We start from the raw sequence: 16781 nt of genomic DNA, 5'->3' as shown, positions 1-16781 counted from the left end.
AGATTTGCACAAAATGTCAGGCTCTACTTATCAGCCGCAATGTGACTGATTCAGTTCTGAAGTCTTTCCTGGTGGGCGACTGGGGGCTCTGGGGGTTCAACTCTGGACGGCTGGGGGCTTGGGGGCTCGCAGACGGGAGGGGTGAGATGAAGTCACTTTGTAAATAACAGCAGCCACGGTTCATTGAGCATCTGCTGGGTCCAGAAGGTGTCAGGGTTTTCCATCTGCGTCTCACTGAACGCTCAAAACAATCTCTTCTCACCAACCAGGAAACCGAGGCTTGGAAGAGTGAGGAGACCACCCCGACCACCCACCTACGCAGGCCTCCTGTTAACATCTCTTAACATCTCTAAGACCACGCAGAGGGAGCGAGGGCCGTTGGGGAGAGACCGTGGTCTGAGCGCTCCAACAGCGCTGGCTGGAGAGAGGAGAGAGGGACGGGGGAGAGGGGAGTTAACACGTGAGTAGTACCCTCCACCAAAGAAGGGAAGGAATCTTAAGAAAACAGCAGGAATGACAGACACTTGTAGGGTACTCACCACATGCCAAGGACTCTCTTAACTGCCTGACGTGTAGTAACTCATTTAATCCCCACAGCAATCCAGGCACTATTATCATCTCCATCTTATAGATGAAGAAGCAAAGGCACAGAAAAGCTCAGAAACACACCCAAGGCCATGCAACCAGGGAGTCTGGAATCCCAGTCTCACTCTGGAATCTGCACTCTGATCCGCTCGGCTATACCAGGTGAGGACCTGGACATCTGAACAGGAGGGACACCAAAGGAATACAAGAGCTGCGTTCCCCCAAGATGTGGCTTCTTTTCTCCCGGTGGTTATGCACTAAAGAGCCCCCTATGGTGGGCAGACACTGGGATGGGGGCAGGGGCCGTCCAGCCTCAGGAGAGGACAGTATCAGGACATGATCTGAGCCGTTCTGAATGATGGAGCAGGGGGTGGGGATGGAAATCATGGAGACCTTCCCTGTGCAGCGCACTGATCTAACACCGAGGATTCAGTGGCAAACCAGAGCCAGGCCCGGCCTGCTCCCTGGGAGTGACATCAGTGCAAGTACAAACAAATAACCAGGGAGTTAAACAGGGCCAGGTGAGAACACAGAGAGACTGAGAGAGGGCTTCAGAAGGCTGGTCAGAGAAAGCCTCTGAATGCAGGGAGGGTTGCGCCTTCAGGCAGAGGAAATGGCAGATGCAAAGGCCCTGAGGCAGGAGCATGCTTGCTTATCTGCAGGACAAAGAGAAGGCTCCTGGGCTAGGACTGAACGAGCAAAGGGAAGGAGGTCAAACAGGCAGTGGGAGCCAGTCCACACAGGCCCTGTGGGTGCAGGCGTGCGAGCATTATGTGAGCCAAGCTGGAGAGGGAACAGAAGAGAAGAAGGGTGAGTGCACCCAACAACCTTCCGGAGGGTTTCCTGGGGAGTTAGAGCCAGGGGACAAGGACCCTGGAATAAACCCGGGTGGAAGCTTTATCTCCACGAAGGAGTTCTAGCGTTGTTTCCTTTCCAGAGATTTTACCTTCTGAGAACTTATTCCTTAGTCACTGGCACCCAAAAAACCAAGTATGAGCCATACAGCCACAAGGGAGAGCTTTATTCAATTTCAAATAACTATGCCTGCATTGGGGAAACATAACACAAAGTGACGAAATGACTGTGTGCTTGGCCTTCTACTTGAACTTGGAGATGTTTTCATTGAAACCCCTCCATTTTAGCCAAACTCAGCAGTTCAAAAACTGACAGTTTTCATAGAGGTTAGAAAGGAGTTTGGAAACTTCTGTCTCCCCCGCCCTCCACAGGTGCCAAACGTTTCATTTTGCCAATAACGGGCGAGACGCAGCAGGACACGTGCCGAAAACACACGCACACTCTCTCCCGAGAAGACGAGTAGATGATTTACGAAGCACCAGCAGCCTCCCTTTGAGCCCTGCTCCCAAGGGCTGCCGGGCGTCCTCCACACTCCTGGCCCAGCCCGGCACCCCTTTCCTCTGCGCCCTGGCACGCCGCTGCGGGGTTGGGGCCCAGACTGCCAAGGATCAGTCCCCAGGGAGTGGAAAACCAGATGGAGTTGACGAGAAAGGGAGGGACCGGGTGGACACTTCTCACTGTGGAAACCAGAGGTCCAGTCACTGGGTGGAACCCCAGGCCAGGAAGGTATTGGGAAGGTTCCATCTCCATCCCTGGTCTCTGGACCAACATTCTCAGCCGCTTCTGATTTGCCTCTGCCTCTTCATTTTCCTTCTCACACAGACCCCACCATCTCTTCAGCCGCCTCCTCATCCCGCCTCCTGAGCGAGGGTCCAGCGCGTCTTGGAGATTCTCCCAACAGGTACAGCACTGAGCAGCCAAGCCTGCAACCTCAAGGTACCCAGACATCTGCTCCACTCCGGCCCTCCACGCACCCCTCCCTGACCCCAGTCATCACCTCGACAGCCCCCGGGGAGTCCCCAGGTGGCCAGTGTCCTCCCCTTGCGAGTTTCTACCTTTTCTGAAGTTTCATCTTCCCCAGGGGCTCTGTGAACTTGACCTTAGCTTCTAGGGAATCAGCTCTCTGGCTTTGACTCCGTCCTGACCAGCCCTGGATCTCAACCTCACAACCCTTCACCCTTAACACGCTGTGTCCTACCAGGTCCTGCAATGCCCTTGTCCCTGGACCTCCTCCGGCTGCACTGCCACCAACTCTCCACCACCCCCCACAGGGGAGAAAGTGCCAATGGTGGCAAATGGGACCATTACGATTTTATTCCATGAGCTCGGGGGACCAGCCCAGTCCTTTCTACAAAGGGACAGGGAATCACCCTGGCCTTCTTAAGTTTCCAACCCCTAAATCTGCCTCACTCACTGTGTGCAGAGGACCTGCCTCCTACGCCACCAAGGATAGAAAACCCTCTGGTGTGAAGGCTCTGAATCCATCTCAGCACTTGCGCCCTGACTTTTCTATCTCGGGACCAGGAGACCCTCCTCCTTCCAGGTGAACCCCCGCCCCCGTGTCAGTGCCATCCATGCCCTTTAGGGACCTGCCCCATCGGCCACCTGCCCCTCCAATGAATACAGCTGTCTCCAGGAAAAAGAGCAGCAAACAGGCCTTTCCTTGACCTTGTCTTCGTCTGGTTTGGGTACCCCATCTCCTCCTTTGCTTCACCATCAGAATTCTCAAAGGGGAAGCCCACATGAAGAATCTCGGCTAAGACTTGGCACCGACAAACAGAAAGCAAGCTTCTTCAGGCTGGGACTGTCTTTTCTACCATCTTTGTGTCCTCAGCCACCAGGCTGGCTCACAGCACACGCCATTCATCCTGCTCTAATTAGCCAAACTGCTTCTAAAAACTTCAGCCAGCCAGGCAAACCTTCCCCAGCCCGCACCTTACAAACCCATCAATCAAACTGCTGTTTCTCCTTAAGGACACATGTACAGACTCTCAAGAGAGGATGAGAATTGTCTTGTTTATTAAATAAAGTTTAAAACATTTGGTTATTTTAAATTGCCTGTATTTTGCCCAAGTCATTAGAAGCATCTATCCACCTCAGACAGAATAATTAACTTTTCAATCATCACATTGGTTATAACTGCAACACTCATAGATCTAATATACTTCCTGAAATCAGGAAAACAAAAGATTGGCTTTTACTAGTATATTAACATTTCTCTAAATTGCAATGTAGTGGGGAAGGATCGTTTATATTGGTGAAAAATACAAATTATTCAATATCATGAAAATAATTATGTTTTATTACTTTCAAATAGTATGAATTATTTGAAAATTATTACAATGAGAATCATAAAGTTTTCATCAACTTGGTTAGGAACTCGTCCCGGACCATGGCTAAGAGTCACAACCTGCCGTATCACCTTTCACATCTGTATCACAGGTCTGATAACAGACCTCCTCTCCCCATCCCATGACGTGTACGGTGCCGATTCTAGTTGACCTGTCAACATACTGGATTCTTCCAGACTGAGAGCTCCCTGCAGGCAGGCCAGTTCTTATACAGAGTGCTTAGTTTAGAGTACTCAATAAACAGATGGGTGAATTCATAAAAACATAAAGAGGATGTCAGGAACAAATAAGATGATGGATGTTCATTTTAAAATACCAACCACAGAAGTTTTATAAAAGAAATATATTCAGAGTGTTCTGAAATATATACTGTAACTCCAAAGTGCTCCTATATTCTAACAACCAGATAGACGCTACTTAGAAACAGCAACATCCATTTGGCCAACCCCCAGGAGCCATCACCCCATTTCCCTTCCATTTCTAAAACATCACCAAACAAATTGCAGCACTCTGAGATTATGGTATGTTCTGCCCATTTAACTAGAAAAAATGAAACTCTAATTCCAACTCTGCCATCGCTTGTCTTGGGTTGAATTCTACATCTGCCTGTTACCCTGCAGGATTCAGGCAGAAGCAATCCGCACTTGGAGTAGCTGGCAGGATTGTACCTTGCAGAGAGGCACCCTCAAGCTGTTTAGTATGCTTGTTACACAGTGATACTTTCATAATGCATCGTCCAGGGGTGGTCCTGTGAGGGGTCAAGGGGAGGGCCAGGCAGGCAATGCTCTCCCCACCACCAGATTCACACGAAGCAGCCTCATCTGTCTGTATTTTCTAAATGTTTCCAGGAAAGACTTTATATGAAGGAAGATCTGTGGCTAAAAATAAAGCTTGAAAACTACTGTTCCCTCTAGGTGCAGAGGGAAGAAAGTGCCATTTATTGAGCACTTATTAAGTGCTGGGTAATTTTAAAACATCGTAACATAATTCCATTTAACTTTCACCACGTCTTTACGAGTTAGACAGTAGTTGACCCATTTTAGAGAAGAGCATACTGAGGTTCAACGAAGAGAAATCTCAAAACCAGCAAGAGTCAGACACGACATTATCCCAAAGCCACATTGTTTTAGGTGCCTCCACCTCTAAAAATCCTTATCATGGGCTTCCCTGGTGGTGCAGTGGTTGAGAATCTGCCTGCCAATGCAGGGGACACGGGTTCGAGCCCTGGTCCGGGAAGATCACACATGCCGCGGAGCAACTAGGCCCGTGAGCCACAATTGCTGAGCCTGCGCGTCTGGAGCCTGTGCTCCGCAACAAGAGAGGCTGCGATAGTGAGAGGCCCGCACACCGCAATGAAGAGTGGCCCCCGCTTGCCACAACTAGAGAAAGCCCTCGCACAGAAACGAAGACCCAACACAGCCAAAAATAAATAATAAATAAATAATAAAATAATTAAAAATCCTTATCACTTCTCAGTCTACTCTTTGCACGTCCCCTCCCCTCTCCCCCTTACAATTTAAGCCTGCTCTCAGTTATTTACACTCATAATTAATTAACTCATTACCATTCGGTGTGAATGACTCTTTGCCAATTTGCTACTTCCTTACAATATTCATTCATTAAAGAATCACTGATTGAGCATCTATTAGATGCCTGGTACTGGGCCAGGTCCCAGAGACACAGACTATCAAGGCATTGCCTCTATCAAGTTCTCACAGACTAGTGGGGAGAAATATGGAAACCAATAAATAGGAATATTGAAAATGGTACCGTAGATGGCTGTACTGGGAACAGCACGGGGATAGAGGCCCTGAGAGAGAGAAAGAAGGACAGCTACTGTCTTCCTTACTATTGATATTTGGTGATTTCTGTTGTTGGCAAGTTTTCTGGTCACAGTACCTCCAGTGCCTCCGGGGCATGGGGCTCAGATATCAAAATGTACCCTTGACTGTTTCCTCCTCACTCCTTAGTAGAGTCCTATTCCAGGAGGTAAGATAAACTGAAACTCATCAGATTTCACTTCATTGTCCTTGACCTGAAATACATTTATACATTAAAAAAACTGACTCTTAAAAGCAATTCTATCCCTTGCCTCCCTCTTAGATGTTCCTGTCCCAGGCTTAGTCAAAGAAAGATATTGTTCTACTGCAATTTCTTATTCACCCCAAACCCTCTTGTGTTTCCAGCTGAAATAGAATGTGAGCAGTACTCCTACCCTGCTCTTTCTTTGTAATCCAGTAATAACCCAACTACTGCTTCTCTGATGATACTGATTAGACAGGTTAATATCCAAGCATTAAGGTAAAATCCCTGCTCTCATCCCTACGGATGACCTCAAATCAGTCTTTCTTTCCAAGTTTCTATTCTCCTTGAGCAATTCAACTTTGTTTCTTCTAAAATTCTTGCCTTTCAGAATCTACACAGTGAAAACAATTGTTATGGTAATAAGCTGCTGATTAGAGCAAAACACACACCACAGAGCAAAAATCAGCATATGTGAACACACACATAAGTGCTACTGAAAAGTAAAGTGAATAAAATGTGAGTAGCACAAATACATAACCAAATGTTGTCAAAATGTACAAATTATCCCCGCTCTGGAAATTTACTTGAAGGAAGTAATTCAAAGGAAGAAAAAAGTATATAAATGTTTTCCTGTAAAATATGTGATAACAGAAAATTGAGACGGTGATAGAGGTATGGCTGAGTAAATTATAGGCTATTAAAAATGATCATTATGAACTCTGAGTAACAGCATGAAAATGTTATGGATATGTTTTTAAATTAAAAATAACAATTGCATATGTAATATGATTACAAATCTGTAGAAAAATTATGTTTGCTTAAGGACAGTGGAATCACGGGTAATGTTTTTAAATGTTGTTGGAGGTTACAGTATTGTCTTTACAATAAAAAGAGGTTCAGAGGAAAACAGATGATGAGTCATTGCCTGACAACTGTCATTTTGTAAGAAAGTCCCCTTTACGGTGACAATGACAGGCAATTAAATGTGAGCACAGATGCCAGGTTCCCTCCTCTTATCCTGGTTTACTTATTAATGTTGATCTTTCCAGGCATTAAAATGAATCTAATCAACAAAGACAGACTTTACATGGTTGCCAACTGGTAATCAGTAAAACCTGAAAGGGACCAAGACATGGGATCTGAGCGTGCAGTATAGACAGGGCAGGGGGAGGGGGGGCAGAATGGGAGGGCTTTTAGCTAACTAGGTCCACAGTCCGTTTCCTAAATGTCTAAATATAAGGCATTTGTGCTCTTGGCTTCTCAGTGTAGACAGATGTTAGAGGAATTGAAAATTTCTTGTTTAAATTAAGAAAGCACCCAAGGTCCTGCAGCCCCTCCTAATTCTTGCCTAACCCCCAGTCTCTGCATGTTTGCTGTCTACACAGCTTGAGCCACAAGACAAACCCACAGATATAGTCCTGCCTCTGTCTCCACCACCATCCCTGGGCTGAAGTGGAAAGGTTTTGTTTTGTTTACATATATATTTTTTTGTTTATTGTAGTAAAATACACATAAAATTAATCATTTGGAAGTGTGCAATTCTGAGGCATCAAGTACATTCACATTGTTGTATAACCATCACCACCATCCATCTCCAGAAATTTTCATCGTCCCCAACTAGACTCCGTCCCCATTAAACAATAACACCCTATCCCCCTCCGCCAGACCCTGGCAGATACCGTTCATCCTCCTTTCTGTCTCTATGACTTTAACTGTTCTAGGAACCTCATGGAAGTGGAGTCATACAGTGTGTGTCCTTTCGTGTCTGGCTTATTGCACTGAGCATAATGTCCTCAAAGTTCATCCATGTCGTAGTGTGTGTCAGAATTTCCTTCCTTTTTAAGGCTAAATAATATTCCGTTGTATATATGCACCATGAGATGAGTTTTAAGGGGCTACAGCCCACCTCTCTTGGGACTATTACTGACCCAGCCCTGATCCCAAGCTCAATTCTGAACGATGGGCTCTTCCAGCTCATTCTCAGGCCCCAGACTGGCTCCTCCTTCAATTCTACTCCTCCTCCAGTGGTTCTTTATTTGGGAACCTGCTTACAGTTCATCTTTCTTCCCAGAATCTGGAAGAGTCATCCCTTCTACCCCAGGACAGTGGAGACCGTTACCTGTCACTCACTGCTTGTGCAGAGTTCCTACGTTAGGCTGTGTTCAGCCCACCAGTCAGGGCACCAGTAGCTCGCCCCAGATCCAAGATGGCAGCTACCTGCCTACCCTGCCTGAGTTTGACAACACCTTTGTCTCCTCAGCCTAACCCATGGATCCTTCTCTCTGCTCCGGCATCGGGGAAGGTGTTGATCCACCAGATGCACCTTCCCAGCATGTCTACAGCAAGGCCAGCCTCCTGTCCTCACTGCAACTTTCTTCCTTTCTATTGCCTATCCCCAGATACCTCTCTGCAACTTCCCTGACCCTGTCTAAACTCTAGAACTTTAGACTCAAGGCACAGAGTCTAGGAAGCACGGGTCCAGCCACACTTACAGCCAGAGCGAGTTCCTCCCTTGAGTGATGACACCAGTGAACTTGGTCAGACGTCTGGCATCCACTTCAATCCACTGATGGAGGTCGTTCCTTCCCGCGCACCACGCCCCGTCGTAAAAATCATTTTCATTAATACCTGCCTGAAAAGAAAGAGAGGGGTGCTCTTCACTACTACATATAAAATAGATAACTAACAAGTACCTACTGTATAGCACAGGAGACTATGCTCAATATCTTGTGATAATCTATAAGGGAAAAGAATCTGAAGAAGAATATACATATATACATGTATACGTGTGTGTGTGTGTGTGTGTGTGTGTGTGCGTATGTATATCTGAATAACTTTGCTGTACACCTGAAACTAACACAACACTGTAAATCAACTATATATCAATTAAAAAAGAAAAAAAAGAGAGATGGGTGTTCTTCAAAAAGACCCAGAACAGAAGAAAATTAAGACAAAATTTTTTATGAGATTTCGAGGAAGGGGGGTGGGAGGAATAGAAGAGAATGAGGAATTGGAAAAAAAAATAGTCATTGTGCCCTGAACTCCTTATTCTAAATCATAAAAAGGAGTTGCTTATTAACAAGCTGGAAATATTTCAATATGGTAAGTCCTCCTCTTGCCCAGTGTCAAAGATGAAATTTAATGAGTTCTCCTATTATTCATTCGTCCAACAGACATAGACCGTCTCCTACATACCAGCCTACACATGCCAGGTGCTGGGGGTACAAAGGTGAATCATTCCCTCCTAGAATCTCAGGATCCAGGCAGGAAGAAAGACATGAAAATAGATGAATTAGAACACAATAGGGAATGTGTTATTTCAGTAATAGGAGCAAACTGCTATGGGAGCACTCCAGCCTAGCACAGCTAACTTGGTCTGGCGGAGACCACAGACAGGAAGCCCCAAGTCAGAGATGATATTTGAACTTGGAGCTGAAGGTTAAGTTTATCTAGTGAAAATTTATTTATTAGCATTTAAGTCATTTGATGTGTCTGAGTGTCAGCTACTACTACTACCAAAGATTCCCTTGATCTGAATTTACAAGGTACGTGAAGTTTCTGTTCTGGAATTTTCCCTGTGTTATTACCATGTGAAGAGACAATGCCCTGACCTAAAAAAAAAAAAAAAAAAAGACAAGTGAGCCAGGTGAACCGTTCTAATTTACTAAGATCTTTTCTGCATGAATCCCATTTTCCTATGGTTATTTCACAAGTGCATAATCAGATGAGAAAAAGTCTGAGTGACAGTCAAGAGATAAGCATGATAGGTCAGTCTATCTTCCCTACCTCTGAGTACTTTTCAGCTCAGATTCTTACTTGTAATGGCCAACACTGATGGGAAACTCAGAGCTCAGCTATAGCAGAGGAACAGCTTGGCTAAGGGTCCCATTAGCGGAGCTCATCCATCACTGCACCAGCTAACATAAGCCTTGTATCAGGACCAACACAGCATATGCACTCCCAGTCCATTCCTGAAACAATCTTGAAACAGCTTTGAGAGAATGTCAGAATACTGACATATCATGGTCTTCTAAAAGCACTACCATCTCAAATGAAGGTGAATTTAAAAACTGTTAGTCTACATTCTCCGGAGACCCAAGCTCTCAGTGAACCAGCACCTCCATGTCTGATGGTACACAGGGTGTCTGCAATAAGGACCTAGAGGTGCTGCAAGGTTCTACCTTCTACAGCCATCAAAGAAAAGCTACATTTTGCAAGTGTGTGTTAATGGTCCTACTTGAGCTTCAGTGCATTTTGTTAAAGTGATGACAACTCTTAAGTATAACCTCTCATCTCCCAAAATTACCAGTCAACAGGGAGATCACCATCCCAGCCTGAAGGCTATAATTACACAATTGCTCCCTTTCTTCATCTTAGGCACTTATCCCCGCAATGGAGGAGACCTGAAACCTATTAACGACCTACAATATCACAATTCATCTTCTTTCAAGAAACCATAATACACACTCCGTTTTTGTTGTGGTTCCTCTTTTCTCATAAGCTGCCCATGAGACTGGTGCTTAGAATAGCTTAATCTATTAAAATTAACCTTCACCTTGTCTTTGCTATATGCTAAGTAGTGGCCCTGGCAATAGAAATACAAAGGTAGACAACACGGGCAGTCCTGCCTTCCTGGAGCTCAGAACTGGCAGATGGACTGAAGTCCCCTCACGGTGCTTGTGTCTTGGTCTTGGCATCTCAAAATCACCCACTGCACAGTGTGTTAATTAAGAGCTTGTGCTCTGAAGTCCTATCTGGGTGTGAATCCCAGTTCTGCAACTTTCATACTGCATTTATTCAGGCAATTTGCCTAAATGCTCTTCTGTGCCTCAGTGACCCCATCTGTTCAAGTGACAGGGCGCTGACTGCTTTCAACAGGGCCTGGCACTTAGTTAGTAGCATGGGCTCCAAAAGAATTGAACACTCAGTAAATGCTAGTTATCAGTACACCTAAAACAATGAATATTTGGTAAATCATGGAAATATGGGTGTTTTCAGAATTATTTCACACTGTACAAAATTCCAGGGAATTGCAATACTATTCTGGTTAATTGGTGTCACATTTTCTATAACCTCAAATATCCAGAATAGAGTTATAAAATCTGAAAAAAGAGGAGGCCCACTGTCTAAAGTTCTTAACAGGAGTCATTGTTGCCCCCCTCCAAGGGATATTTGGCAACGTTTGCAGTCATTTTTGGCTGTCACAGCTGGGGGAGGTGTGTGCCACTGGCAACTAACAGATGGAAGCCAGGGGTGCTGCTACACATTCTACAATGCACAGGACAGCAACACCTGTGTCACAAAGAGCTGCCCGTCCCAAAACGTCAATCATGCAGAGCTTAAGAACGCCAGCTTATGGGCTAAGCAGACAAGAAAGAGCTGCCACACAGCCCAGGATGTTTATCCCTACAGGATCATGAAAGCTTGGAGCAGCTGTCCTCATGTTATTCGGCCAAAGTCTACTGACTGGTATCTGACATTCAATTTAGAGTTCATGTTTTTGCCAGTCTGGATATTTTGCTTCTGCTGCCAATCTCAGTTCTTCTTGAGCACCCCAGACAGTCAAGTAAACGTAATAAGGTGTCAGGAGATTGAAGAGCCCTTCCTGAAGCTGACTCTTTGGGAAATGACAGCCACCTCTGCAAAATCAATTATAAATTTATAAAGCAAGCATCTGGGAGAATTCAATGAAAGAGGAGGTACCAGCCCCAGAGATGTCACCAAATTACACCAGAGTGCCAAAAATGATATCAGTAAAATGTCTGCTACTGTAGGATGTGTTCCACAAAAATGAGGCAGAACACCAAAAAGAGGAAGATATCAGATCCAGAAATCAAGGGTTCCGACATAGGAGGGACTTCTCAGAATGATGGTGAAGAAGTCCCGAGATACTAGTGATGTAAAAGACCCAGAAAGCAACCTATCCAGAATACAGCAGGTCAAAGGGCTCCTGAAAGAATGTCTACAGAAACACAAAAAAACAAAAGTCAGACTAAACATCATTGAACAGATATGACCTTATAGAAAGTTATATTGAAGGGTATTTTACAGACCCAGACTATTGCAGGGTGTGGGGAGATGTTTTTAAAAACATGAGCAGTTCCAGGAAAACAAAAAGTTGTCAAGAAATTATATAAAAGAAATTATTTCTTGGCTCAAAACTACAATAATTCTTGGCTCAATAGTAAGCAATATTTATAGTCATAACAATGAAAACCTCAAATGTAAATGTAAATGTAAAATCTGAGATACGATTTTATTGGAAAGATTAAAGAGGGGTAAAGGAGTGATTTTAAAAATGAGCTGAAATTCTCATCTTCCGTAATAAGAATTCAAAAGATAAAGTCTCAAATTTATATAAACCAATACATATCAATATGCGCATATTATTTAGAAATTAAGATTTAAATGTCCAAAGAAACAATTTAAAAGAGTTGGAAGTAGTTGCCCCATTCACAGCATTCAGGGGCAGTCAGGGGGTGGGGTGGAATGTGGAATGCCTCAACAGGGACCACTGTTTTGCTTTTGTTTTTGTCTTTTACAACTTTATTAGGAATAACAGACAGATACAATTGTATGTATTTAAAGTGTACAACATGATGATTTCATATGCATATACATTATGGAATGATTACCAAGATCAAGATAATTAATGCAGCCATCACCACAAGTGTTAACTCACTTTTTTGTGTGTGCGGTGAGAATGCTTAAGATTTAACTCTCAATAACATTCAAGTATTATACAATACTGTATTATTAACTATAATCACCATGCTATATGTTAGATCCTTTGAACTTATTCTTCTTATAACTGAAAATTTATACCCTTTAACCTACATCTCCCCTCCTGCTCAGCCCGTGGCAACCACCATTCTATTGTTTATTTGTTATAATCTTTTAATACTTTGATTTCTTTAACTACTTGCTCATAAAACTGATTAAAATATATTTTAATTTTAAAGAGGAAAGGAAAGGAGATGCACAGATATAAATAGTAACTGATATACAACCTACTTTTAAAATTATTCTTGACTAGGCATTCTGATCTGAAGTGCCAGTGAAACTAGACGAAGCACAAAGAAAAGAAAAAAAAAAGCAAGCTGCAAACCCTCTGAAAAAAATGCCTCTGCACCTCTAGCTTGTGCGGAGGTTGGTGTTTTCAGTGGAGTCTCCTATTGCAGGGGGACCTTCAAGATGGCGGAGAAGTTAAGACGTAGAGATCACCTTCCTCCCCACAAATACATCAAAAATACATCTACATGTGAACAACTCCTACAGAACACCTACTGAACGCTGGCAGAAGGCCTCAGACTTACCAAAGGGCAAGAAAATCCCCACGTACCTGCCGTGTGGCTGACAGGGTCTTGGTGCTCCGGCCTGGTGTCAAGCCTGAGCCTCCGAGGTGGGAGAGCTGAGTTCAGGACATTGAACCACCAGAGGCCTCCCGGCCCCACATAATATCAATCGGTCAGAGCTCTCCCAGAGATATCCATCTCAATGCTAAGACCCAGCTCCACCCAACGGCCAGCAAGCTCCAATGCTGGATGTCCCATGCCAAACAACTAGCAAGACAGGAACACAACCCCACCCATAAGCAGAGAGGCTGCCTAAAATCATACTAAGTTCACAGACATCCCAAAACACACCGCCGGACGTGGCCCTGCCCACCAGAAAGACAAGATCCAGACCCACCCACCAGAACACAGGCACCAGTCCCCTCCAACAGGAAACCTACACAAGCCACTGAACCAACCTCACCCACTGGGGGCAGACACCAAAAACAAAAGGAACTATGAACCGGCAGCCGGCGAAAAGGAGACCCCAAACAAAGAAAGTTAAACAAAATGAGAAGACAGAGAAATATGCAGCAGATGAAGGAGCAAGGTAAAAACCCACCAGACCAAACAAATGAAGAGGAAATAGGCAGTCTCCCTGACAAAGAATTCAGAGTAATGACAGTAAAGATGATCCAGAATCTTGGAAATAGAATGCAGAAAATATAAAAAACGTTTAACAAGGACCTAGAAGAACTACAGAGCAAACAAACAATGATGAACAACAAAATAAATGAAATTAAAAATACTCTAGAAGGAATCAATAGCAGAATAACTGAGGCAGAAGAACGGATAAGTGACCTGGAAGATAAAATAGTGGAAATAACTACCACAGAGCAGAATAAAGAAAAAAGAATGAAAACAATTGAGGACAGTCACAGAGACCTCTGGGACAACATAAAATGCACCATTTTAGGGGTCCCAGAAAAAGGAGAGAAAAAGAAAGGGTCTGAGAAAATATTTGAAGAGATTATAGTTGAACACTTCCTTAACATGGGAAAGGAAATAATCAATCAAGTCGAGGAAGTGCAGAGAGTCCCATACAAGATAAATCCAAGGAGAAACACACCAAGACACATATTAATCAAACTACCAAAAATTAAATACAAAGGAAAAATATTAAAAGCAGTGAGGGAAAAGCAACAAATAACATACAAGGGAATCCCCATAAGGTTAACAGCTGATCTTTCATCAGAAACTCTGCAAGCCAGAAGGGAGTGGCAGGACATATTTAAAGTGATGAAAGGGAAAAACCTATAACCAAGATTACTCTACCCAGCAAGGATCTCATTCAGATTGGACGGAGAAATTAAAACCTTTACAGACAAGCAAAAGCTAAGACAATTCAGCACCACCAAACCAGCTTTACAACAAATGTTAAAGGAACTCCTCTAGGCAGGAAATACAAGAGAAAGAAAAGACCTACAAAAACAAACCCAAAACAATTAAGAAAATGGTCATAGGAACATACATATCGATAATTACCTTAAATGTAAATGGATTAAATGCTCCAACTAAAAGACATACACTGGCTGAATGGATACAAAAACAAGATCCATATGTATGCTGTCTACAAGAGACCCACTTCAGACCTAGGGACACATACAGATTGAAAGTGAGGGGACGGAAAAAGATAGTCCATGCAAATGGAAACAAAAAGAATTCTGGAGTAGCAATTGTCATATCAGACAAAATAGACTTTAAAATAAAGTCTATTGCAAGAGACAAAGAAGGACACTACATAATGATCAAGGGATCAATCCAAGAAGAAGATATAACAATTGTAAATATTTATGCACCCAACATAGGAGCACCTCAATACATAAGGCAAATACTAACAGCCATAAAAGGGGAAATCGACAGTAACACAGTCATAGTAGGGGATTTCAACACCCCACTTTCACCAATGGACAGATCATCCAAAATGAAAATAAATAAGGAAACACAAGCTTGAAATGACACATTAGACAACATGGATTTAATTGATATTTATAGGACATTCCATCCAAAAAAAACAGAACACATTTTCTTCTCAAGTGCTCATGGAACATTCTCCAGGATAGACCCTATCTTGGGTCACAAATCAAGCCTTGGTAAATTTAAGAAAATTGAAATCGTATCAAGTATCTTTTCCAACCACAACACTATGAGACTACATATCAATTACAGGAAAAAAAAATGTAGAAAATACAAACACATGCAGGCTAAACAATATGCTATTAAATAACTAAGAGATCACTGAGGAAATGAAAAAGGAAATCAAAAAATACCTAAAAACAAATGACAATGAAAAAGCAATGACCCAAAACCTATAGGATACAGCAAAAGCAGTTCTAAGAGGGACATTTATAGCAATACAATCCTACCTCAAGAAACAAGAAAAATCCCAAATAAACAACCTAACCTTAAACCTAAAGCAATTAGAGAAAGAAGAACAAAAAAAAAAAAACCCAAAGTTAGCAGAAGGAAGGAAATCATAAAGATCAGATCAGAAATAAATGAAAAAGAATTGAAGGAAACAATAGCAAAGATCAATAAAACTAAAATTTGGTTCTTTGAGAACATAAACGAAATTTATAAACCATTAGCCAGATTCATCAAGAAAAAAAGGGAGAAGACTCAAATCAACAGAATTAGAAATGAAAAAGGAGAAGTAACAACTGACACTGAAGAAATACACAGGATCATGAGAGATTATTACAAGCAACTATATGCCAATAAAATGGACAACCTGAAAGAAATGGACAAATTATTAGAAAAGCACAACCTTCCAAGAATGGACCAGGAAGAAATAGAAAATATAAGCAGACTAATCACAAGCACTGAAATTGAAACTGTGATTAAAATTCTTCCAACAAACAAAAGCCCAGGACCAGATGGCTTCACAGGCAAATTTTATCAAACATTTAGAGAAGAGCTAACACCTGTTCTTCTCAAACACTGCCAAAATATAGCAGAGGGAGGAACACTCCCAAACTCATCTATGAGGCCACAATCATCCTGATACCAAAACCAGACAAAGATGTCACACACAAAAAAGAAAACTACAGGTCAATATCACTGATGAATATAGATGCAAAAATCCTCAACAAAATACTAGCAAACAAAATCCAACAGCATATTAAAAGGATCATACACTATGATCAAGTGGGGTTTATCCCAGGAATGCAAGGATTCTTCAATATACACAAATCAATCAATGTGATACACTATATTAACAAATAGAAGGAGAAAAACCATATGATCATCTCAATAGATGGAGAAAAAGCTTTCGACAAAATTCAACACCCATTTATGTTAAAAACTCTCCAGAAAGCAGGCATGGAGGGAACCTTCCTCAACATAATAAAGGCCATATATGACAAACCCACAGCCAACATCCTTATCAATGGTGAAAAACTGAAACCATTTCCTCTAAGATCAGGAAAACACAAGGATGTCCACTCTCACCACTATTATTCAACATAGTTTGGGAAGTTTTAGCCACGGCAATAGGAGAAGAAAAAGAAATAAAAGGAATCCATATAAGAAAAGAAGTAAAACTGTCACTGTTTGCAGATGACATGATACTATACATAGAGAATCCTAAAGATGCTACCAGAAAACTACTACAGCTGATCAATGAATTTGG

General features: G+C 42.8%; 1 protein-coding gene across 2 annotated transcripts in view; it reads right to left on the bottom strand.

Annotated features, from left to right (window-relative positions):
* The window catches only part of CPXM2 (carboxypeptidase X, M14 family member 2), a 128554-nt gene that overhangs the window by 65498 nt on the left and 46275 nt on the right, over positions 1 to 16781 (bottom strand). For both annotated transcript variants that reach the window (XM_057531229.1, XM_057531228.1), the window contains exon 4: positions 8309 to 8448. In XM_057531229.1, the coding sequence (XP_057387212.1) occupies positions 8309 to 8448 (140 nt within the window). The remainder of the gene's footprint in view (positions 1 to 8308; positions 8449 to 16781) is intronic.

Source organism: Balaenoptera acutorostrata, chromosome 16 (genome assembly GCF_949987535.1).
Source record: "Balaenoptera acutorostrata chromosome 16, mBalAcu1.1, whole genome shotgun sequence".
In the NCBI taxonomy this organism is placed as follows: Eukaryota; Metazoa; Chordata; class Mammalia; order Artiodactyla; family Balaenopteridae; genus Balaenoptera; species Balaenoptera acutorostrata.
This window is presented reverse-complemented; position numbering and strand designations above follow the sequence as displayed.